The sequence below is a fragment of the Sus scrofa genome, chromosome 5 (assembly GCF_000003025.6).
Source record: "Sus scrofa isolate TJ Tabasco breed Duroc chromosome 5, Sscrofa11.1, whole genome shotgun sequence".
NCBI classification, from domain to species: Eukaryota; Metazoa; Chordata; class Mammalia; order Artiodactyla; family Suidae; genus Sus; species Sus scrofa.
Window position 1 is genome coordinate 88,941,260 of NC_010447.5, and position 25,393 is coordinate 88,966,652.

Sequence of the window (25,393 nt, forward strand, 5' to 3'; positions counted from 1 at the left end):
GCTTTTTGGTGTTAACAGCTTCTCACTAAGGAAGTGGCCTTCCCTTCCGTGACACAGTTTGCAGCCTCCTCACCCGCCCGCCCACCCCGGGAAGGCCAGCCCTGGGGCCTCCCCAGATGCCCCCTCCCCGCCGTCTTTGCGGGTACAGGCCACTGATGGACTCCACCCCCTTCCCCTGGGCCAGAGCCAACCCACTGCTCTAAGGATCTTCCCAAACATTCGGCCCATCCTGATGACCGCTTTCCACACTTCCGCCACATGCACTTTTTCCTGGGCCAGGGGTGGCCAGCCCTGCTGTGCCGGAGAGGCCCCAGATTTGTCGGCACTGTGCTTGAATGGATGCTGAGCAACCCAAGTGGGAGGCCTGGGTGTTCTGCTTTGCGGCAGCCGCCACAGGCTTGCAGCCGGGGTTGGCTACAGGGTAGCATTTGCGAAGTCAGTCAACCCTCCGCGAGCCGAAGGACATTCCACTGAATAGATGGGGGGAGAAAAGCTGGGCCAGAACCAGGAAGTCAGACTGCCTCAGCGAGGAGCCCAAGCCAATCACGTGACCCGGGCCTGCCGTACCAGTTTACAGCATCGAGCTTTCCAGCCGATGCATCTGGCTTGGAAAGGAGGATTCCCCTGGACGGGTAAACTACAATGTCTCGGAAGTCTCCTGGGCTCCCAGCCCCTACCCCGTGCCACCCTCTACAGTGACTGCAGGTGCCCAGCCCAGCCCAAGCCCGGGCTTCCTCTGGCTCCTTCTGCCACCCTCCCCGCCCCTGGGCCCCTGTATCACTTCCCGTCCCCTGCTGACATATCCTGGAGTCTCTTCCTCACTGTGGGACGCGGCTGGAATGCTCGAAAATTTCCCAGGTGGGGAAGAGCCCGGGGACGAGAACATGACCTTTAAATTCGCACGAGAAACTTCCTTTATTTAGTGCTTCGCACCCGCACAGCGCTTTTCTCCTGTCCCCCCCACCCCCACCCCCGTAGGTAATGTCCTGACCGCAAACCTCCAACCTCCACCTCTCTCTGCCTCCAGCCCACATCAGAGGTGGGGGTGGGCACACCCGCAGAGGCCGGCGTTGGGGGGCCGGGGGGGGGGTTCTTCTGGGCTGCCTGGTGCCTCAGCTCCAGCCTCTGTGACCCTGTAGTCGGGAATTCTCGGGAGAGGGCAGCTAGAGTCAGGGAAGTACCATCTCCTCTGGCACTGCCTCCACGCTTGGGTTCAAAGCCTGGATAGTCGCCACCAGAATCCCCTGGGGCTCTTATGACAAATTCAGAGGTCTGGGTCCCACTTTCGATGGGGACCCTCTGGAGATGAGGCCTGGGCCTCTGGAGTTTCAACACCTCCCCAGGGGCTCTGATGTGAGGCTGGCTTAGGAAACCATGGGGCAGAGGGGTTTCTTTGTCACCACCCGCTGCACTTTCTAAGTCAGTCCCACCTGCTGGGGGCTTAGGCATCTTATCAGACCAGGGTGCACCCAGCTCCCCAGGGGGCTGGCCTGTCGCAGAGCCACCCTGCCCTTCCCCTCCGGTGATGGGCGTTAGGGACCCCTTCCCCAGCCCTTCCTTAGCGAGGTCGGTCGCTCTGACCATGGCTGAGCCCATGGCTTTTGCACCCCTGATCCCATGTGATCCCCTAGCGCCCCTAAGCCTGGAAGGAGGTACTTGCCTCCTTGGGGAAGCAGGAAACAGGTGGCTGCGGGCTCCCTGGTGTTGTCACAGGAGCTGTGGGCTCTGGAGAAAATCTCGCTTGTTCTGTGTCCCCCGATTCCCCAACATGCAAAATGGTCATAAAGGCATTTACCTCATGGGGTTCAATGAGCAAAAGGAAGCAAAGTTCTTAGCACGTGGCTGGCAAGGCAGTAGGTGGCAGTTAGTATTATTACTTTACCAACAGGGCCCTGGAGGCACAGAGGGGGAAGTTTACCTGGAGGTCAAAGAGCCCGTGGAGCCCGTGTGTGTGTGTGTGTGTGTGGGGGGGGGGGGGGGGTCGGGGTGGGGAGCAGGTAGGGAAGGAGGACTAGGCCCATCAGCCCCCCCCTGCCCCCCGCCCACCCCCGTCCGTGGGCACTCGGTGGGGGAAGGCAGGCCGCTGCACCAGAGGGAACCATTCCACTAAAAATGAAAGTATTGCTGACTGGCTTCCTGCCACTTCCTCCCTGGGGAGCCTGCTGCCCCCTCACCACCCCCCCTCAGACACTCTTGAATCAGCATCCCCTTGACCCAGAATCCTCTGCTCAAGGGGGCGGTTTGGGTTCAGGGCCCAGATTTTTCGAACACCTGGCTTTTTTAAAGCCCAAGAGCAGCAAGGACAAGGCTCTGATGAGCCCTTCAGGGCTCAGAGTAAGAATCACAGAAGAACAAACGGGGGAGGGGTTGGACATTAATGGCCACGCCCCTCATCTGGGAGGTAGAAACGGATGCCCAGGTGCAAGGGGCTATCTGTGTCCAGAGCCACGCAGCAAGAGGGACAGACATGAGCTTAGAGCCTGAACCTGCTGCTTCTCACCCAGACGCCTTCGCCTAGGCTAAGGCTCCTTCTGCTACCCCAGGTTCTCAGAGGCAGGTGCCAGAATCCCCTGTAGGAGCTTGCAAACATGGACAGTGGGGCCCAAACTTCCGATTCAATGGCAAGGCGGTGGCGCAAGAGCCTGCCTTTTGAGACCAAGACCTCAGAGCGAGGTGAGGGTCCTGCTGCCTCCCTTTAGAAGCAGCTATGGCAGAAGCTAGGATGCGGGGTGGGGGTGGGGGGGAAGCAAAAAATATTCACCCCAGGAAAAAAATCACTCAACATCTCCCCAAAGCGGGTGATGATTTATACCGAGTAAACAGAAAAGAAGGCAGATTTCATTAATCTTAATAAATGGGTATTGCCTTGGGAGAGAAAAGGGTTGGTTAAAAAAAAAATATATATATATATATAGTGCATCTACTGCTAAGATTACATTAAACATTAAACTAAGCGCAGTCTATTTAAGGCGCTGCTTTTTGGATCTACACTTAAGTAGTACTGTTAAAACCTGTGGCATAGCAGTGGATCTTCTTCAAAGTTTAATTAGATTTTGGAACCGGCTACAAATACACAATTATGCAGTTTTGCTGGAATCGGGAGGGCTGGTAAAATTAAAGAAGGATAAGAACCTCCTGCACCAGGGGCCTCAGAGGGCTGAATGGAGGCTGGTGGAACAGAACACACTTTTCCTATTAATATTGTATAATAATAACGGGCACCATTTAGGGGGTGCTGACTCAGTGCTGAGCAATCGTCTACATTTTCTCATCTGTGCTTCCCAAGAGCCCTAAAACCGTCTCCTTCTCATTCTGCAGGTTGTAAACCCAGGCCAGGCAGGTCAAGCAACCTGCGCCGGGCCTTTGGACAGTGGCGGAGTCTGGCTGCAGACCGAGCAGTGGGCTGCAGGGCCCACCCTCTTCATCAGGGGAACGTGTGCAAAGCTCCCATTTGAAAAGATTTTAAGATTCGATTCGATCAGGACCGCGTTCATGCAGTAACTCGAACGAAGTGAACTCGAGGGGCAGGCGGCTCTTGGGAGACTCGTTTTAATACTGGTCGGAATGGAGTGTAATTAGCTTACGGCGCGCGCACCGGCAGGTAAATGGCTATTTTCAAGATGCTTCAGGGGCCCTGAGGACGATGTGTGCTGCTCAGTATTTGACACGTGCCCTCCCTCAGCACATGTGAACTAACCACGTGGCGTGGATGCCAACGTCAATGGATAGAAAACGTCAGTCACGTTCTAGAAATCCATGGCACAACGCGGGGCCCATAGATAATCCTATTCGGTACACTTCAAAATCTGTTACGAGGGTCGGTCTCACATTAATGGTTCTGGCTCCAATAACATTTTTAAAGGGAAAAGTCTTACCCGAGGAAATTCTCAATGAACTACACGTGCATAGACCAGTTCCAGCAAAAGCGAATTTCCTTTTCCCTTCCACGCACTCCCGGCAAAGACCAGGACTCCAAGGGGTTCGATGCTGCCACCGTGGAGGGCTCAGGACTTATCCGGGCAAAGACATCCGCATCTGCTAAAACTAACTGCCTATCGTCTTCCCTCTGACCCCGCCGGGATGCGACACTTACCCGCAGAAAACCAGAAAGGCAGACAGACATCCAGTTTGTGAGGAGTTTTTCCACCACGGACTCCGTGCGTCTTAGCATGAGTTTGGGCTGCATGTTACTGCTCTGCTCCATCAGGTCCCTGGTCAGCACCTCCAGGATGCTGGTCAGATAGACCAGCTTGGTTTGCAGGGCGATGGTCAAGAAGGAGGCAAACAGACACCTGTTTAAAAACAGAGCCGTGGTGACAAGAGCCAAGGTATGGAGGCAGCCTAAGTGTCCACCCGCCGCTGAATGGATAAAGAGGACTCGGTGTATATACAGCTGAAATGGACGAGTGTTCAGCCGGAACAAGAAGGGAAGCCTGCCGTTTGCGACGACATGGATGGACCTTGAGAGCGTCAGGCTAAGGGAAGTGGAGAAAGGCAAACCCTGTCTCATCTCACTCATATGTGGAATCTGAAAAGAAAAAAAAAGTCTCCAACTCAGAAAAAGAGATCAGATTTGTAGGTGTCATGCTGTACACCTTAAACCCAGGCAGGGTGGTAGGTCAATTATGTCTCAGTAAAACCGAAAGAAAAAAAAAAAGATGATATAGAGATAATAAAAAAAAAAAAAAAAAAAAAAAGCCCCTTAAAACAACACAGAGCCTTGGTTAACCATCAGCTGTGGCTTGCTTGGTCCCGATAGCAGTTTCCAGGGACGCCTGGGGAGCCAGGCAATAGGGCACTGCCCTGCGGGGGAGGGGGCTTTTTTTTAACCTTTCGGTTTCAACTACCTATGTTCTTAACCCATAAAAACCACGCATCAGTGTTGACTTCAGGACATTTTATGCTTTTGGCACTTCAACATTAAATTAGGGTGGTAACAAGAAGTCGATGATTTTCCCGAATTTTCAAGGTATATTTTCAAAATAGAAAACAGCACTTCTGCTTTTTGGGACTCGGGACTCATGTTTTTTCTTGGTGTTGGGGTTTTTCAGGGTGCTTTTTGGGGAGAGTCATATGTTTGGGTGTCTTCAAAATAGAATTTATGTCCGGGCCGTGTGCTCTGAACTGGAGACATCACAGAGGCATGACTCAACCCCCCCCCCCCCACCAAACAACCCGCCTCTGGATAGAGGAACATTCTCAGATACCAAGTTCAAGTTGTGGTTTAGAGCAAAAATAGGAGGCTCAGGTTTCATTTTCCCTACTTAGCGATTTTTTTTTTTTTTTTTTTAATGGTTGTACCCGTGGCATATGACGTTCTGAGGCCAGGGACTGAATCTGAGCCATAGCTGCGATCCACACCACAGCTTCATTGGTGCCAGATCCTTTTAACCCGCTGCACCTGGCCAGGGATTGAACCCGCAGCCTCCGCCGTGCCCTGAACCGCTGGAGTCGGATTCTTTAACCCCCTGCACCACAGCGGGAACGCCTCCTCTATTTTATGACTTTCAAAATACAAAGGCAGGCACTGGCTGATACCTGTCCTTCACAGAAAAGTTCTTCTGCTTCTCCAGAGTGTGGATGACCGTAACAAGAAAACTTTTATTACAAATTAGGGCGTCCAAAGCTGTCAGGCTTTCATTCTTATCACTGGCATCTCTGTTCTGGAAAAAAAAAAAAAAAAAAAAAAAAGGAATGTAGTATAAATAATATGCCATGAAAATAATACAGAAAGTTAGACAGCAGATGCGCAATGGGTTTTCCAAGACAATGAATTACTTTATAGCAAATTCGTGATCCCCCCAAAGCCACAGGAATGACTCAAAGTAGTGATGGTGATGGGGTGAGGATGACAGCGTGCGTGTCAGGCAGGCGTGGGCCAAAAGTGAAAACGGAGAGACTTACATGCATATCTTCAGTGAAGATGTGGGTGAAGCCACCTGACTGAGAGGAAGGAGACACTTTTATTATTCATAACATCCAAAGGAAATGAAGAGTGCAGTTTTGCTATCATACCCAAGGCCGTTGCAAGAAGGGAGGGACACTATTTTGCTCATCTGAAGAGCCCCCTATCTTCTACATAATAAATAGTCTTTAAGAAACCTCAGTGGCTTCTGAAGGCCTCTGAGAAGACCCCGAATTATCACATCCGTCGCGTTGGGGTAGGTGAAGGCATCTCTCGCTTTAAAAGAACCGAGTCCAGCGTTAAAGGGGGGGGGGCGGTGAAAGGAGGAGACGCAAACGTGCAGACCCTCCTTAAGCAACTGAGCTTCTAAGGAGAAAGACTGAGACGTGTGGGTGAGTCTTCGCAGGTCTTGGCTTGGTGGTGTTTACTCATCCATATGCCCTGGTGTTCAAAACAGGATGGAATGGGGCGGTTAAAAGCTTGAATCTGGAGCCAGATTCCAATCTGGGTTTTGTCATCTACTAGTCACCTGACGTCAGACAAGCTACTTAATCTCCCGGGGCCTGACTTTCCTCACCCGCAAAATGGAAAAACAAAATGAATCCCGCCTCAGGGATGGGCTGGGCACGGAAACAAAATGAATGAGTGCATCGCACGTTCTTCAGGTCGGTTAGTATTATTTTTATTTTTTAATCACTAATTTATGGCAAAGTGGACCACAATGCTGCTGTCCTGCTGGTTGACAAATATATGTATTTTGTCTTTTGAGGGCCGCACCTGCAGCATATGGAGGTTCCCAGGCTAGGGGTCCGATTAGAGCTGTTGCTGCCGGCCTACACGACAGCCACAGCCACTGAGGATCCGAGCCACATCTGCGACCTACACCACAGTGCACGGCAACACTGGATCCTTAACCCACTGAGCGAGGCCAGGGATCGAACCTGCAATCTCACGGTTCCTAGTTGGATTTGTTTCCACTGAGCCACGACGGGAACACCCCAAAAATATTTTTAAGTGCTCTGCTCTATAACGCCTGAATACAAACTTTTAAATTTGAATTTCTTTTAATGTATCATAAATCATATTGGAATTAAATAATGAAATTTTAAAAGCAAGCTGATGAATACTTTGAGTCAATAGGATGAAAATATAAGTCTAAACATTCAGTGATTTTCAATTGTTTTGGTAACAATTGAAACCGCAGGCTATTTTTCTATCTTATTACATTTCTTCTATAGAGGATTTTTTTTTTGCCTTATAGTTTCAAATTTGTTAGCCCAAGCAGAAGACCTCAAACTATTTTGGTCACACTCTCTCTTAGTAGTAAGTAGAAAAATCAGACCTTGGATTTGCGTTTTCTAGTTCTTAATATTTTTCTGCTGAGCCTACCTTACGTCCATAGGCAATTTAAAGAGATTGATTCTTAACCTTAAGTAGGGAAATGCCACTCTGGCTCCCTGTGTTCAAAGGCTCCTTCCTCCTTTTATTCAAATTTCTCTCATCTAGGGGGTGAGATGCTCTGCTTACCCTGATTGTTTCTATTTTCAGCAAAATAAAGTTGTCGATAAAACGGAAAGCAAGGCTTTAAAAGCAAAAACCCAGCTGCGGAGGCAAAGAACCGGGAACTGGTGATGCCTTGGCCTCTGAGAGACCACCACTCCCTTCGGGTTTTGCCTGTTGTTATCTAGTGGGTGTTGAGCAGTCATAGTTTTCCCTCTAACACCCAACCTCCAGGCCGAGAGGAGGACATGGCTCCTGGGTCTACTTAACCATAGGAGGTATCTTCAGAATAGAATGCGTTTCCAACAGGCATTGTCCTAACAGGAGTTCCTGCTGTGGTGCAAGGAGTTAAAAATCTGACTGCAGCCGCTCAGGTTACTGGCGAGGCACAGGTTCGATCCTCAGCCCGGTGCCGTGGGTTAAATGATCTGGTGTTGCCACAGCTGTGGCTGCAGCTCGGATGTGATCCCTGGCCCCAGAGCTTTCATATACCACGGGTGCAGCCATTAAAAGAAAAAAAAAAAAAAGTTACCCTGTTCTATCTTTTCCCAATTCCTATGATTTCGATTTTAACTTAGGTCTTCCTGTTAGGGGTTGATAAATGTATACTTGTTTTTCCTGGGTCTTCATTTGACTTTAGTTTCTATGGCTTTTCCAGCTGCCTTTCAAGATCCCACCTAGCCCTGAGTTAGTTCAGTTTGCCTTCTTGCAACTCTCTTTCTGCTCCTAAGATAATATAGCATTGTTCCTGGAATTTTTTTTTTTTTTTTTTCTCCCTAAACACTCGCAACAGTGTTCCTTTACATTCGTCATTCTATCTTGCTCTTGATTACCGAATTTAGAAGATAGGAAAACTTCTTTTTCAGGCTGCAGATGACTCTCTCCAGCACTCAAGGGCAACCATTAACCATAAAAGCCCACACAGTCCTCCTGTGCCTGGTGGAAATCTCTGTGATTTTATTGCTATTAAATTCTTAATGGGGATCTCAGATAGCTGGGAAAGAGGACTCGCGATGCAACCTGTGTGAGGTCCTGCACAGTCATCCTGATTCAGCGAATTAAACTCTCCTCCCCAGGTGGTGTTCTGCCATAGAAATGAGGAGGTGGCCACTGGGAAGTTTTGGTCCCTGGTACTCTTGGAGGATAACTTTTAAAAAAAAATTGCAAGTGCAAAAAGCTGAAGTCTTATTTATAGCCTTCTTGAGTTACAGCACTGAGGCTTGCACGACGACGACGACAACAACAATTTGGTGGGTGTTTTATGGAGGCGTCCCAACTCCAGACACAGCATCGCATATCATGGTGTCTGCTTCTAGAATTATAGAGAACCTGGAAATTGCTTCCTGCCTGTGTCTGGGTGTCTGAACTTGGGGCTTCCGGCCAAATGTAGCTGGGAAGTGGCTGGTAAGGTGATCCAAGCCCTCTTTTGGCCTGAAGAGCTTTCTGACTTTGCTCACGAGTCTAAATTTAAATATGCTCATTGATATTGCTGGGTGCCAGAGGTGAGGCCTTTGCTCTGGGTTCACCAGTTCTGGACAGAAAGAGGCAAATATGGAGGACCTGGGGCATCAGGGTGTGGAGATGATGACAGGGGGATGCGTGTACCTCGCCAAAGCCTTGGGAGGGTCCATGAGGAAGGCCACGGGGGCGAGCAAATGGAGGTGTTGGAAGGGAAGCAAGACCGAAACCCCAAAGGGTTGAGGAGACTACGCCTCGGAGCCCCAGCGCAAATTAATCAATCATCTCATGCAGCTATTTCTACTAAATGAGGATGACACAGACGCATCAGCTAAAGGACCACCGCTGGAGAGAACCATAAAAACTCTGCCTTGCTGAAAACGGCTGTTCTTTACTCAAATGCTACGCATGCCGACTTTCCTCCCTCTTGGCCAAGAGTATGTTGCCTTTCCAATTGAGAAGTAATGGTGAATCATCTAGTAGCTGCAATGGAAGTCATGCAGATAAACACAACAAATTGGCCAGCTCACAATTTATTGATTCTTAAATAAACCAGCTCACTTCCCAACTACACATTCAGTTCTCAACTGGTCGTAAAGTGAAGCAAAAATCATCCCTCTGAACTTGTGTCCCTCCCAGGTTTTTGTTCCTGGACAAAGAGTAATGGCCAGTGACCCATCCCTGCTTTATACCCTAATCAATCCAATTAATAGTTATCCTCCTCCCCGCTCTGCTCAAATTTAAGCCATTATTTTGTACCAAGCACATTATCTACGGCTGCCTGGGAAGCCCACACCCGTTTTGATGAGAGCAACAAGCTCCTTCATTATTATTCAAGACTCAACCTTAGGCATATGATCGATGCTCTTACCTCGGGGAAGAAAGTTCTCAGAGCGAAATGTTTGTAGTCAAGGAAGGGAACAGTTCCAAAACTATCAACCACATCCAATTTATCCATCTGCAGCTCAGCAAAGCCTGCACAACAGAATCCCCAGAGCAAGATTTTAACTCAACAAACAATGGGTGAGAGCTTCTGCTGTTTTGTCTAACACGGAGTCTGACCTTGGTTTTCATTAAAGAAGAAACAATAGATAATTACGTGGTTGGCTGCAAAAGAAGAACTGAAATAAAACACAAAGCCAGGCCTAGACCCTGCTGTTCAGTTGTCTTCGATTATACAAACAGTTCTCGGTACTGTGACTGGTTCCATTCAAGGGTAACCGAGAAAAAGAAAAAGACGGACAATAAAAAAGCCTTGTTGTTCTACAAATACAAGTTGGGAGCCTACCGTCACGTATCTCTTTCCGGAGCTCGCTCTCCAGGAGCTCCAGCTGTTGGCTCTGTTTGCGACTCAGTTCCTTCGATTTGTGCCTGGTCACCCCCACGGCCGCTGAGGAGAGAGAGATCCAGCGTGAGACCGACAGGCGGACTTCAAACTCGGAAAGGAACACAGAGCCGAGCTTTACCTTCTGCCACAGAGAACGAGACACAGGGAGAGAGAAGGATGCTCGCGTTTGAGAGAGAGAATTTGTAAGAAGAAAAATTCCCGGGGAGGGGTTGCTCTCGAGATGCTCAAATGCAACAGAAAAACAAAACAACCAGAAGGAGAAAACCCTGCGCATCCTAAGAGTAAAAACGAAATCAAATAAGCCTCGCTTGTAACCAAAGATCCCAGCTGGCTGAAAAGTAATGAAACAAGCCCACTTTCCTTACAGCCGCAGGCTATCTATACCGTTCTTTTGTCATGTTTCTAAACATCTCCAGAGAAATAAAGTGGAGCCGCAAAATGCAGGAAAAAACCACACATCCACAGTGAGCTCTGTAAGCCAACCTTGCATAGGTCGAATGGGGTGATGGGATGAGCGGTCGGCCGTGAACCCCCAGATCTGGACACTGCTTATTTCTCCACTTCATTTTGGTGCTAACTGTGCCATAGAGGCAGCAAATGGAACAAGTTCAGCCCTCGGGTTCACGTCCCTGCTCTGCCATTGACCAGCTGTGTGGCCTCGGCTAAGTGCCTCAGCATCTCTGTGCCTGGCTGCCTCATCTGCCAAGGTGCCTACCTCCTTGCGATATTCACGGGATTCCAGGAAGTAACTCATGGAAAGCATTTAGGTCTTGTTTTTGAAAAAGCATACACCACAATGGTCAACTATCATGATTTTTTTTTATTTTATTGAAGCGTAGTTGAGTTACAATGTTGTCATTTCTGCTGTACAGCCAGTGACCCAGCTCGACATACGGTCTTTTTCATATGCTTTTTCCCAGGACGGTTTATCATAAGCTAGTGAATATATTCCCTGCGCTATACAGTGGGACCTTGTTGTTTATCCATTCAATAGAGAGCGGTTTGCACCTGCTACTCCCAAACTCCCAACCCTTCCCTCCTCCACCTCTCCTGCCCTTTTGGCGACCACAAGTCTGTTCTCTACTTGTGAGTCTGTTTTGGTTTCATGGCTATGCAGATGTGGGTCCTATTTTAGATTCCACCTGTAATGATATGTGGTCTTTGCCTTTCTCTTTCTGACTGACCTCCCTTAATATCAATTATTATTATTATTCTAGAGAGTTTTTCCTCTTTGAATAGGAATTTCCTGATTTTACCAGCAGAAGTGAAGGATGCTGGAGGAAACAAAATTCCATACAGTCCTGCCCTGGGCCGCTTGGTGAATTCATCAGGCTTCATCATAACGTGTGCTGTGCAGCTTCAAGAAAGGGCAGCACCGACAGGGATGCTCAAATTTGCTTGACTATGGAACCCTTTCTCCAGGAGCATCACTTGGGGCCGTTGGTCCCGAGGCTGCCCTTTAGGCAGCACCAGCTCACTGTGCAGAGAGGGCTAGCAGGCCACATCCATAAAGCAGTGAGCTTTTTCTGGCTGAGGTCTCTAAGGGAAGCCACAGTGGCAGGGGATGGAGTCGGGGCGGGGGGGGGGTTGTAGGTGGCAGCTCTAGGCCAGGTGTGTTTAGCGTTTTCACTAATGATGTGATTGACAGAGTGAGAGCGCACTTACTCAAGCGGCTCACGACACATGCCTCCCTGGAATCATGGTAAGAGAGGGATGAGGATTTTAAAGGGCTTTGTGGATACCAAGGAAACCAAAAGTGATGTGTCAGATGGAGCCCGCTTCATCTCAAAGACCGTAAACAAGCTCTACAACCAAAGCACAGGGAGAGGAATGGAGAGTCACAGCCAGCCAGGGAGAGATCAGAGGTTTCTAGGAAGTCACAGAGTGGCTGTGATTGCATGCTGAGGCTGTTAGTTCTAGAGCGAGCATCGCTGGGTTCCCCGGATCGAGCTCGGCATTGAGCGTTTACAAGTAATCTGCTTATTTGAAGCCAGCACCAGCCAGGACTTTATCAAAACAGCAGGTCCCATTCTGGACTCTAGATGCACCATAGAGGTGAACAACTTGAGGAGAGCATTAAAAACACCTGGAAAGATCACCAACAGGGGAAAAATGGGGTCTCTGCAAAATGAATTCCTTCCAGTAGGCTAGTCTAGCCATACACAAAATCGTACCCTTGCTGGGTTGGGAACTCCCCAAGAGAAGGGACCAGGATTTAACTCAGAGCTCTGGAGGTTGGCACAGTTATCAGCAACCCAACAGGTGCTCAATGAACACCAGGTACACGGATGCAGGGATGGACGAATGAATGAGAGAGTAAGCATACGTAGAAGGTGATGTTAGCGACCATTAACAGAAAATTCGCCTTTCTGTTCAATGCCTGAGTTAAGTCAAGGAATATGAAATGCGACGGAGCTTGGAGAAGCTTGCAGTGGAAAGCAGCTCAGAAACAGAGTTCAAGAACTGAATGGCCACCAGGACCAGGTACACAGATGAGTGGGGTGGCCTGGGTGGAGACAGCAGGGAGTAGTGGAGACTATGGCAAAACCCCTCTCCACAGGCAGCTGCTACTCAGCTCCCGCAAGCAGGTGTTCTGGGAAAAGGGGGGTCCAATGATCCAGGCCTTGCACGTGTTCAAAAGATTTTAAAGAATGTGAAACACCTAATTTTAAAGTGTTTTCAGCTGCTTCAAAGTTTTAAAAATGCCACATGGGCCAAACAAAACACATCCGTGGGCCGGATTCATCCAGTGAGCAACCTCCACGGGACCCCTCCGTTTGGATGAGCCTTGGAACATTTTAATAGATGGTACAAATCGCACATCCAAAATACAGCTCTGCCAGGAAAGGCAGAGCTGCCGTGGGCATGAGGGGTGGGGTTTGGTGGGGTGAGAAGGCAGGATGAGATGACCGAGTCCTGGAAGTCCAAAATCCCAAAGGAATTCGGAGGACGTCATGTAAATGGGACATTTGTCACCACCATGCATGCATGGGATGGAGGAAGCAAAGTCGATCATATGTCCCAAGTATCAAGATACTGTCTTTGTGATCTAGCCTTTTATTAATGAAGCATCCTTAAAAAATGTTTAGAAAACCCTCGACATGTAGCTTTTATTCCTGTCCTAAAGTTTTGATTTGAGTTTGCATCATCCATCGATCACTTAATTGAAGCAAACAGCCCCTGAAAGCTCAGAGTCCTCCTGCCTGCGGAGAGGCCCCCAGGGAATAATTTCTCTGACAAAATTAAACAGGGCACTTACCAAAAATGACAATCACCAGCAAGACGGGAAGTGCAATCAGAAAATACCAAGTGGAGAGAACGGATTCCCGCTCGACGTCAAGCTTCAAGTTTCCCAGTATGACCTGATGAGACAAGGAGGGTCATCAGACCTGGTCGAGGTGGGCCCCACATCTAGGCGCACAATTTCCCCCTCAAGCGGTTTTCGCCAAGATGCAAGAAGAGGTGGCAAGGAAGGTAGGCTATCTGAGCTCAAGTCCCGTCTCTGGGCAGATTCACTGCATGACCCTGAGCCAACTGAGAAGACTCCCGGTGCCCTGGTTTCCAGATTTCGCTCCCGGCAGTTGACACATGCTGGGCTAGACCTTCAAAATGTATGCGTTGGTCCTCTCTGCCCTGGAGGGTTTAAGCTGCAGGAATGGGGGCAATAAAGAGGTGGTAACCTGTGGCTAAGAAACCCTCTTACCCCTCCACTAAGGCAGGGATCCAACTTTTTATCTCTTCTACTTCTTGTGTTTCCTTGACAGGCTTACTTTGAAGGAAGCATATTCGGTGGCAAAAAACAAACAAACAAACAAAAAAACCAGTTTGGCCATGCTACCTGGACAATCCCCTCTTCCAAGCTTGGTTTTGGTTACAAAACTCTGGTAAAATCTTGGAAAAGGGAAACTCTCCATTAAGCCTTATTTTCAGGTCGACATACATCGACGTGCAGAGGCGCGCCTCTGCCCTGGCACCGTGGCTGCCCTTGCGCGGGTGTCTGAGCCAAGGGGTAGGAGCACAGACTCTGGACCCACACAGCCCAGGTTCTAAGCTCCAGTTCTGCCTCCTTACTACTAACACCAATAATCACATCAGCATCCGTTGAGTGCTTTTTTTTTGCATGGATTTGCAAGCCTTTTTGCATAGAAAGTCTCCTTGCATTTAATGAGACTTCATCTCATTTCCCATGAGGCAGGTGGTACTGTCATCCCCCTTTTACAGAGGAGACAACAGAGGTCCCCTGTCCTGCCGTCCTCACTCTGCCGTCTCTAAAATGGGATGTGGATGGTGCCTCTTTGGAGAGCTGTTGTGCAGATGAAACTGCTGGCACGTAAGTAAGCGGGCTCGTGGCTCTCCCGCTCACAGCCCTCTGGCGGCTTCCCAGAACTCCGAGCCAAGTCCTCGCAATGGCCCACAAAGTCCCAGTGATCCATCAGCTCCCTCTGCCTCCCTCATTCACCGCCTAACCTCCTCGGAACTTCTCCCCTCGTTTACTTCTCTTGCACTGCATCAGGCAGGCCCCTGGCTCAGGAACGCTGCAACCCGTGGTTCCCGCTGCTAGAACACTCGACTCCAGAGAGCCGACAGCTCCTTCCCCTGCCTCCTTGAGGTCCTGGCTCAAACGGCATCTTCCTCGGGACCCCTGTGCTGCTCGCCACCGTAAACCTTGCAGCTGTGTCCCTCACCCCAGCTTCATTTTTCTTCCTAACAATCAGCCCCCATCTAACTCAGTTTCAATTCGTTTTCTCTACTGCACCCCTCTTTAGGCAAGCTCCATCAAGGCGGCTTTTGGGGGTGGTGGCGTCTGTTTTCTTTTCTGTTATGTCCCTATCCCAGCACAGGTCCTGAGAAACTAACTGTGAGCAATGGAAAACACTCGCATTGGTTCTTCTCAACCGACTGGCCACAGAGGGAGCACTTCTGAGTTTAGTTGCTAACTGGGTACTTATTACGACTACCTGAACCGTGCAAGAGCTGGACAAGTGGAGGTGACTTATCTAAGGCCACTCAGGTGTTTTCCGGTGCAGCTGGGCCGTGAAAACATTTTTCGTTTTGCCTTCCGGTCTGATGTTCTTTTTTCTTGTCCTTTATCCAGTTATTTACGACTGCAGATCATAAAGCATTTGGGAGGAGGGGGCTAAAGACTGTGCAGAGCCTCCTGCAGCGTGAATACTGCAAAGGGAGGCTTCCACTGGGCTTCCCTTCCCCATGGTCTCATGTCTTTATCGTGGGACATAAACATACCAGCCCCGGGACCCTCAACCATGTCGGGGAAAAGACTAAATGCACCAAGCATGACTTCACGGTGGAGGAAGCCTCTGGCCCAGAGATTATCTGGTCTCCACAGACTCCAGAGCCACATTCCGTGTGCCAGAGAGGCCCCCATTCTGGGTTTGCGCTAAGACATGTCACCTCTGCATTTGGGAAAAGAATGACAGCTCGTTCATCAATGAGTCTAGAGATTCTGCTTGCAGATGCCACAGTCTAAATGTATAGCTAGAACAAAAGCTATCAAGACTTATTAGTAGTATAAACAATGGTGAGCTCAGTGCTTTGACGTTTGAATAGACACGTGGAAGAATAAAGCTTGGGCCTGCGATACCAGTTTTCTCTTCACTTAAAGTGAGATCCAAAGACCCATAACAGATTCTATCCTGGCTTCTGGTTTAGCCAAGGAATGCCCCTACAGAAGGGAAAACCAATGGGTAGGACTGTCAAGCGACTCACTCGAACTTTCTTGGAAGAGGCGGCAATGCTGTTTGCAGAAGTGATGTGTTTAATTTTGCAAAAGATGGTGGTGAGATCTTGATTTCTAGTAATATTTTCAAAAGTGCAATTTGACGTCTCGCTTTCTCCATGGAAGAGAGTGATTTCAATGTCTTTCTTGGAAATGTTGAAGTTATCATTTTCTTTCTGTGAAGAGCAAAAGGCGAAGATGAAGACATCAGGGCCCATGTGCAAATTCACAAACACGAGCACGCCTTTCCAGTCGAGGGGACCCCACCCCACCCCCCCTTGAAATGAGAGCGACGTACTTGAATTTTTACTTCCAGTTCTGTGTCCACCTCAGGCTCAACCCGGTACCCTGTAAATCTGGGGTCGTCAAGGTACTGCAAGCTTCCACAATCCAAGAAGGTCTCCTGCACTCGGAGCTTCACGGTGACATTGGTGCGCCCTTTTAAACTCTTTAACTTGGGGGCTGAAAATCTGCAGTAAGTTGCCATGCAATATTCAGAGATCTAAGGCAGAGGAAAAGAGCATTTGCATGGCTTCGTTAATGAATTCCAGCTCTGGGCTCGAAGAGCTAAGTGACCTGGGGAACTGAACCTCTCTCTGAGCCTCTGCTGTCTCCTCTGTAAAATGGGGAATGACAGTACCACCTGCCTCACCGGGCTGAAAACCCTAAATGAAATGAGGTGAGGTCTCATCAAATGCAAGGAGACTTTCCATGCAAAAAGGCTTGCAAATCCATGCAAAAAAAGCACTCAACAGATGCGGATGCGATTATTGATATTAGTAGCAATAATGACCGCAACCAGAATGTTATATGATGGGAAAAGAAGTATAAAGCTAGAAAAGGGGGGACATGGCCCCAGCGGGCCCGTGTGTCCCTCAAGGGCTCGAGGCTGAGTCTCCGGAATTGCAGGAAGGGAGCAGCCGGTCCCTCGGCAAGGCTGGCTGCAGGCTTGAGTGCGGCTGGCGGACGCTCCTGTTGGGGAACCTCCCTGTGGTTTTCAGGTATGCAGAGAGACAGGCAGGGGAAGGCCCTGGGAGAGGGGAGGGTGACAGCCGTCCCAAAGGAGAGCAACGAAAACTCGCGAACAGAACTTTGCTCGGGCGGTGCGGGGGGGGAGTTTTCCTCTTGGTGATGTGCTCTCTAACAGTGAAATTTTAAAAAGAGGGTAGCAAGAAGCAACAGGTGGGAAAATATGATGCAAAGAGCTGAGACGTGGACAAGCGAAACCCTCCCTTCCCCTTTGACCCCTTTCCACACTGCTGCCCTCAATCTCTTGTTCACAGCTTGGCAACATGAAGAAAACCACGAAACCCACGGCCTCTCTCTTCTCAGCAGCCGTAACCCCAGCAGGCTGGCTTTTTACTGAAGATGCCTTCTAGAAGGTTACTGGTGATAGGGTCACCCTAACCTCCTTATTCTCAACGCTCTAAATTTCCACGGACCAGCTCTCGCCATCCGAAATGCTCTTTTCTTCTAGGTTCCAAGCAACTTCGCGGCCACCTTCCCTGGCCGTCTTACTTTCCTTCACTCCTGAAAATGAAGCTCTTCTTCCAGATTCCACCCTAGGTGCCCCTTTCTTCGGCCTTGGTGCCCCCACCCCCAGCATGGGGTCCCTCCTCCTTCTGGTGATGAGGCTACCACGACGACTTGGTCCCCTCCAGCTCCACCATCTCCCCACACTCTAGACCTGCCAAACTGTCTACAGCCCCACGGAACACGCAGCCCACGGGCCCTGCCCCCCGCTCAGATGCATCTGGGGATCCGCGCTGGCATCCTGATTTGACTCCCAGCCTTTTTTCCAGGTACGGCCTCTCCGTGTGATCCTGTGTATTGTCGCCAAAATAACCTTCATAAAGGGCGCCTGTCCCCATATCGCTTTCCTGCTCAAAGATCTGCAATTGCTCGCCCACTGCCGACAGAATCAGGGGCCAAGTTTTAGTCTGATGCTCTCTCCGGGTCCTACGCGGTTTTCCAGCCATCCCTCTGGCTCATTCCCGACCTACCCTCTGGTTCCAGCGGAGTAGGACTCAGTGGTATTCCCAGCAGGTCTCCTTCGCACCTGAAATCACCTCCCTGCCTCCACCTGTCCAAGTCGGACCCAGCCTGCTCCGCTCGACAGGCATGCTTAAATCTGCCCCATGTGGGGGGTTAACAGATGTAAACTATAGCCTTTGGAATGCATAAGCAATGGGATCCTGCTGTATAGATAGCCCTGGGAACTATGCTGTCTAGTCACTTGTGATGGAGTGTGATAATGGGAGAAGAAAGACTATACACACGTATGTGTAACTGGGTCCCCTTGCTGTACAGTAGAAAACTGACAGAACGCTGTAAACCAGCTCTGATGGAAAAAATAAAAATCATTATGAAAAAACCCAAACAACAACAACAAAACCTGCCCGATTTTAAGTTCTCTTTCCAGTGAACACACACCGCGCCTTCTTGGACTGGGGCGGCGGTGGTGTCTGAGCTGGAAGAGAATCAGAGGACCTAGAACCCAGTGACACCCTGTGCTCTCCAGCTTCGGCCCCAGAGTAGGTGAGCCATGTCCCTCCGCGAAGGCAACGGGATGCTCTTATTCGTATTTTGCTTCTGCGCCCAGCAAAACCGTCTGTCCGCAGTCGGAGCGCAATAAATTCCACCTGCTTTAGGAATAGCCCTGCAGGGCAGGATGTGGGGTGGGAACAAGTTCACCCACAAATGCAGGCAAAGTCCCTGGTCAGAGGGTCAATCTATCCACATATTCAAAGGATGTGTGGGCGCTGTGGAGACCTGGCCTGGAATCCATCCCAAAAGGAGTCTTGAAACTGCCTCTGCAGGGTGTCAGTATGTGGACAGGCGTGTGACGAGGCTCTCAGGAGGACATAGGAAGCCCTTCCGGATCTAAGCCTGAAGCCACACTGGTCCCAGTCAGAGGCCAGCTCTGTGGCCACATGCAGACGTGCCAGCTTATGCAGGAAATGGCCTGGCTGGGCCTCCGAGAAACTGTTATCGCCACATCTCTCACGAAGGAAGGACAGAAGGGGAAGACGAAGGGGGAGGGCGTTTGAGAAGAGCTTAGAAGGCCGCTCTGGGGCCCCGGCACGGACGTGAGCTCCGTCATGACCCGTGACGAGGCCCGTGTGTGACTCGTGTTGGGGGAAGAACGAGGGAGGTGTGGGGACCAGCCCCCCCGCAGGGAGATGAATGCCAGGTGAGGAGGTGAAGTCAGAAAGAAGGCACCCAAGGTCAAAGACACAAGAGCAAGGGAAGGAGACGCACAGGAGGGGACCTGAGCAGGTCCCTGTGCCTCGGACCCGAAGCGGACTGTGGGCAGGGGGTCCACCACCGCCTACTCCTCACAGACCAAGCTCAGCCCCCCCACCCCCCCAGGCCTCCTCACACACGCTCCCCAACACCGTCTCAGCAAAGGGACCCCGCGGCAAATCACCCTGGGAGGAAGCGGCAGGTCTCGTCGCATCAAGGTCAGCCCGCTTCCCTCTGTGCCACAACTGGAGAGACTCCACTGCCAGTCTGCGGACTCAGGAGTTCCGTGGTAGCACAGATGGTATGCATCCTATGGCATGCAACAGGCAAAAGCTTATAATAGCACAAAGGCATGGGAATAAAAAATAGCCCTCAACATAATTTAGTGCGATGAAAACAAAGGCGTCCTTGAAAATAACCATCACGACAGAGCAGCTGCAGACTTACGTTTTTGTCTTTCGGTTCAGGTAAAATGATTAAGCTGTCAATTACATCAAAATTTCTGCCCATGATGGTTATATGTTGACCGCCACTGCAAGGAAAAAAGCAAGGAGGAGTTTCAGAGATAAACACACAGGCATTTTGCATGTATGGATAAAGTGACCCATTTATTCCGGCTTCATACTGAACTCAGCTATGTTTGAATGCAAATTAATTCATGTTAATTTCAAGTGCAGGACACGTTTACAAGTCTTCTAATGATCCTGGCCACAGAGTCATGGTTTTTCAGATACGTAAATAAGAAAATTCAGGATGGATCCTGTTTGAATTCCAGGAAACAGCCCAAATCCTTTTCTGGCATTTGAGTTTTGGTGTGTCATGTTGCCACAGATAGTTAGATCATCAGCTGTACTTTGAACATTCAGGATTCGCTAAACAGAATTTTGTTTGATGGCTGTTTAATCTATACAAAAATTCATCAGTCTAACAACTTTTAAAAATCCAACTTCCAACCTACCAACTATATTTTATGTAGGGAGATAGGGGCTGCTTCGGACAAGGTAAAGTTATAAATGACATTACAAGTCTAAATTCCTGTTTGGTAAACCACATTGATAACAGCTATGTTCTATCTCTCCAAAACACGGCCAAATGATTATACATATTCTTAGCACATAATTGCATATAAGCAAAGTGGTCATTAGATGTGAAATCAACAGCTGTCCACAGCTCTGGCTGCCCTCCCCTCCCCCCCCCTACCCCGATCGCATAGGTCACTAGACACTCATTCCAGGGGACAGGAGCCTGGGTGGGTCAGCTCTGTCAGCCAGCTGAGCCCATGATGACAAGACCAGGAGGTGGGCACGAGCAGGGCAATTTGTGTAGGGCAGAGGGAAGACATTAAGCCCTGAACCTCCCAGCCACAGGGGAAGGGCCGAGCTGGGCTCATGCCAGCCTGTCGTCATGACTAGAAAACCAAGCCAAGTGATCTGTGCCAACGGCCAGACTGCAAAGCCACGGTCTTGCCTGGGAGTAACCGAGACACACAGGCTCAGAACATCTCCGGCGCCTGGACATGGAGAAGCCTCTTATTTTTTGGCAAAGCAGAACTTTGGTGGCTCAGACTGCCACCAGGTGAGGAGGTGAGGCTAGACTGGCATCTGGGCTAGACTGCCCAGGGCCTGGGCAAGCTGTCTGAATGCCCCACATCCGTCTCCTCATCAATAAAAAGGGCCACCCGGGGTGGATCCCTATGTCTACAAGGGCTTCCTGAGGCAAAAGGTGCAAGACCCCAGGCAGGTGGGGAGGGCGGCATCCGTGGTTGCTCTGAGGTATAGGAGGGAACTAGACCCCAGCAGGGAGGGCCATGCTACAGCCTTGGCTTGGAAATTTCAGTTTTCCTCCTGCCACTGTTATGGGTGGAACTGCTAACGCCCCGCCTCCCCAGGACCTCAGCCTGTAACTGTGTTTGGAAATGGGACCCTTAAAGAGGTAATTAAAGTTAAATGAGGTCCTTAGGGTGGGCCCTAATTCAATATGACAGGTGTTCTTATTTAAAAAAAAAAAAAGATTAGGACACAGCCAGGCACAGAGGAAGGACCACGTGAGGACACAGGCAGAGGAGGGCCACCTAAAAGCCTAGGAGACGGGCCTCAGAAGGAATCAACCCTGACAGCGCCTTGAGCTTGGACTTCTGGCTTCCAGAACTTTGATGAAATACATTTCTGGTATTTAAGCCAACCAGTCTGTGGTACTTTGTTAGGGCAGCCCAGCAGCCTAATAATCCACGTGTCACTTCATCTTAAACATGAGAAGTGATTTTTTTTTTTAACTTGCTTTTTTTTCTTCTTCTTCTTTTCTTTTCTTTAAACAAACCTTCATCTGTAGTTTCATCTAGACAGAACTTTGAAAGATAGCTTCGTGCTGTGTTAGGTGAAGAAAACATCTGTAGGGTTCGAGTCCAAAATCTAAAGGTGAATCTAAATTCAACCGGGGGAGCATCTTTTTTCCTCAATATAATGGAGTCATCTGAGGTTCTTTGGAATTTAGGGAGTCTTCTCACTCAGAGAGTCTCTTTGAAATGCAGATACGGCTTTTCACTTAGCTCCCAACATTTCCTCAAATTATGCAAAACGGCTTACTCTAAAAGGTTAGACAATGAAAGATGTAAGAAAGAAGCAGCTTTGTGTCATGGGTGGGAAATCCAGGCTTAGTTACTGCAACTGAACAAACACTTTAAAATTCCCAGGATTTAAATGATCTGAAGAGAAACCAGGGTCTGAACAAGTATTTCGGCGGTGAGTTTCCTGGCAGCCATGGCTAAGAGTAAAACAGGAAGTACCCCTGGTATTTCCTGTGATGACAGGAAGCAACCTGTTTATCAGGTATGCCTCTGTTTTTTAAGAATAAACCCTACAGAGGATTCTTGGGGGGAGCATTTAGATATGACGATGATTTCTAGATTTGAGTCAAATACATGATCTTTGTGCGTGTGACCTTTTTAACCACAACGAGAGAGAAGCATGCCCCAGAATGTACCTGAGCCAGGTGGTCGCAGGATATATGAGGGAACAGTGGGGCAGAGCGATGTAAGACAGGGGTCCCACAGGAGAACAGTCCCCGCCATCGAACTGGATACATACATCCTTCATTTCTTTTCGGCTTGATGGAAGAGAGAAATTCATATGGGTGTCGTTTATCACATGGCTAACCTGTATCCTAGAAAGGGGCAGAAAAAGAACGCTCTGAGGACACAGACGCTTCGCACAGTAGTTCCCCCAGGCAACAGGATATGAATTTCACTTGAACTACCACAGCTCACAAACTATCCGAACAGCTGCAACTGCCGATTATTTAAGATCCACTCATTCAGCTTGGTATTATCTGGGGCCAGGTTCCTCTTCTTTCCTGCTCATTTTAGTGTTTTTATTTTCATCTCCCTTAGAAGCGGGGAAAGAAGGAAACACAATCCTTGCCTTTAAGAAGCCCTCATAGAAAGTGGAACATGGGCTGGGTATTAAAGTGTATTGAGGAATTGCCATTCATTTTGTCATCGACGCTAATGGCACTACCCTTATCTGTTAGAGGCGTGTCCTGAAAGTACTTATGAGTGGAAGGATAAGGTGAGATATCCGGGGATATGCTTTAAAAAACCCCAGCCTCCATCCAAAAACACAGAAGAGAGAGATGAAACAGGACTGACAAAAAGTTCAGCCTTGAAGCTGGAGGGCGGCTACAGAGAAGTTCACTGCACTCTCCTCTCTGGCATGTGACTTCAAATTTCCATCATGAAAAGCGTGAATAAAGAGATGTCTCCATTAAGCACAGGGTAGGGGTGAGGGTACAACCCAACGCTGGGCAGAGAGGGAGATTCTGCCATTCCAAGAGCAGAGAGCTCGGGACTAAAGTCCATGCCAAGAGACCAGGGGGCTCAGACCCAATGAGCATGGGAGCCAGGCGGCCCTCTGAGGAGCTCCAGACTGGAGTTCGGCTGGGACTGTCCTGGGCGCTCCCCAAAGCCGCAGGGCGAGCCCTGCACACCCTGCACGCGTCAAAGCCAAACCGTCTCCAACATCCCTCTGTAGCCCGAAGCTTCCTCTACATATCACGTCTACCACGACCCTCTAAAGCACCAGTCATGAAGACGTGGTTGTGTCTGAATAATGCTCAATATAATTATGCCCCACGAGAATCTATTATCACTACTTAAAGGCTACGTGTGCGATTATTAATGTTAGCGCATGTAGCCTTTAAGTAGCAATAATAGAATCTAACAATAAGGCAAATTGGAGAAACATCTGTGCCAGTGTGTACTTATACCACCTCGGATGTACATTCTAAGGTTTTATATTCACAGCTGAGCTCTAGGAAATTCACCGTAAAACGGCTGATCATTAAAATTCAAACTTGTTTATCAATTTTGGAAGCAGAGGGGCAGAAAGGTGGGTCATTCCACTGCTATTCTTTTATTTTCTCTTCAGAATAATTAGGCATTTAAAAAATACCGTATCGAAAGAGTTTAGGATTACGGCACGAACTCCGATATAGGATTCAGTGGGTATTATATGTACCGCTCGTGACCTTGGGTTCACCACACAGATGTGGTTACTGAAATGCTACATGCAGAAAGGTCTCTTAGTCATTTAATTTAATAACTGCAGGATCTCCAGACACATTCGGAATTGCAATCAGAGCATAAAGAGTCAGAAACAGGGTAATGCTCTGAAAAACGACTTATTTTCCAGTGGTGTTGATTGCCTTTCAGTGAATACACAGGTGTCTAACTCCACAGATTTTGCCCCACAAAAGGAAAGATTTTTGCAGGGAGGTATTGAGCCAGGACAAACAGTACCAAAATACCTATGTCACATAGATATGGCCACTAATGTGTGCTCGGTAACTCTGGTAAAGAGCAGACCAGAGCAGAGCTGCCATGTGCAGCTTTTTTCATCCAAATGACAGACAGCCCAGATCTACTGCTAGGAGGGGAAAGGGCTGGCCGCTATATGCAGTGAATGAATTAAAACAAAACATTTCATAAGTAAGTGTGGCAGATTAAAATGTCGTCCACATCTGTTCTCGTAGTTAAGAACCAAAACAGTGGATTGTTTTCAATGCACTTCCATGAGGACAGCAAGCTCCGAATTATGGTTCATGGAGACTGTCACTTCTTTGACTTCACGTGAGCCCACACTCACAAACGCTAACAAGCAGGACGCTCACCTGGTCTATTACGGCGTGATTCTTCTATCTCTTTTGAGGGGGGATAACATTTGCACAAACGTGTAAATGAAACACAGAAATGTTCTGCTCTCAAAGTTTCATTGAAAGGACGTGTTAGGAGCAAGGAGTCAAAGAAATAATGCCACTTCAATGGCGCAATGACTAGATGTTTGTATTGGGGTGTTTTTGTTCTTCTTTTTTAAACTAATGTATGTTCCAGGTAGTTATTATTGGAGCCTAAACCAACTCAATAAAGAGAAGGCTACGAAAGAATAAAATGGATCAGAAAAGGTCTTTTTCCAGCGCTGGGTTAATACATGGGAAGAGCAGCCCTACTTCCCCATCAACTTCTGAGAGCCTCAGCTATTTTTCTTTTTCTTTTCAGGGCTGCTCCCATGGCATATGGAGGCTCCCAGGCTAGGGGTCGAATCCGAGCTGTTGCCACCAGCCTACGCCACAGCCACAGCAACTTGGGATCCAAGCTGTGTCTGTGACCTACACCACAGCTCACGGCAACACCGGATCCTTAACCCACTGAGCGAGGCCAGGGATCGAACCGATTGAACCCGCAACCTCATGGTTCTTAGTCAGGTTCATTAACCACTGAGCCACAATGGGAACTTCTCAACTATTTTTCTTTTCTTTTTTCTTTTTTCTTTTTTTTTAAAGCTGACTTGTTCTCATTTTATTACATTTTTTTTTTTTTTTGTCTTTTTGCTATTTCTTTGGGCCGCTCCCTCGGCATATGGAGGTTCCCAGGCTAGGGGTCGAATCGGAGCTGTAGCCACCAGCCTACGCCAGAGCCACAGCAACGCGGGATCCGAGCCGCGTCTGCAACCTACACCACAGCTCACGGCAACGCCGGATCGTTAACCCACTGAGCAGGGGCAGGGACCGAACCTGCAACCTCACGGTTCCTAGTCGGATTCGTTAACCACTGAGCCACGACGGGAACTCCATCAACTATTTTTCTAAGTGCTTCTTCTTTCAAATGATGTTTGCTACTCAAAATATTTGATTTTGTTAATGAAAACCA

The 25,393-nt window shown here is 48.9% G+C and overlaps 1 protein-coding gene across 3 annotated transcripts in view; it reads right to left on the minus strand.

Annotated features, from left to right (window-relative positions):
• The window catches only part of PLXNC1 (plexin C1), a 155,600-nt gene that overhangs the window by 41,022 nt on the left and 89,185 nt on the right, over positions 1–25,393 (minus strand). For 2 of the 3 annotated variants that reach the window (XM_021092759.1, XM_021092757.1), the window contains 11 exons: positions 22,174–22,353; positions 19,642–19,726; positions 19,379–19,504; positions 16,247–16,450; positions 15,939–16,124; positions 13,471–13,573; positions 10,152–10,253; positions 9,735–9,838; positions 5,905–5,943; positions 5,539–5,663; positions 4,094–4,292 (listed from right to left, as the gene is read on the minus strand). In XM_021092759.1, coding sequence (XP_020948418.1) covers positions 4,094–4,292; positions 5,539–5,663; positions 5,905–5,943; positions 9,735–9,838; positions 10,152–10,253; positions 13,471–13,573; positions 15,939–16,124; positions 16,247–16,450; positions 19,379–19,504; positions 19,642–19,726; positions 22,174–22,353 — 1,453 coding nt within the window. The remainder of the gene's footprint in view (positions 1–4,093; positions 4,293–5,538; positions 5,664–5,904; positions 5,944–9,734; positions 9,839–10,151; positions 10,254–13,470; positions 13,574–15,938; positions 16,125–16,246; positions 16,451–19,378; positions 19,505–19,641; positions 19,727–22,173; positions 22,354–25,393) is intronic. The other variant, XM_021092758.1, reaches the window with a different exon arrangement.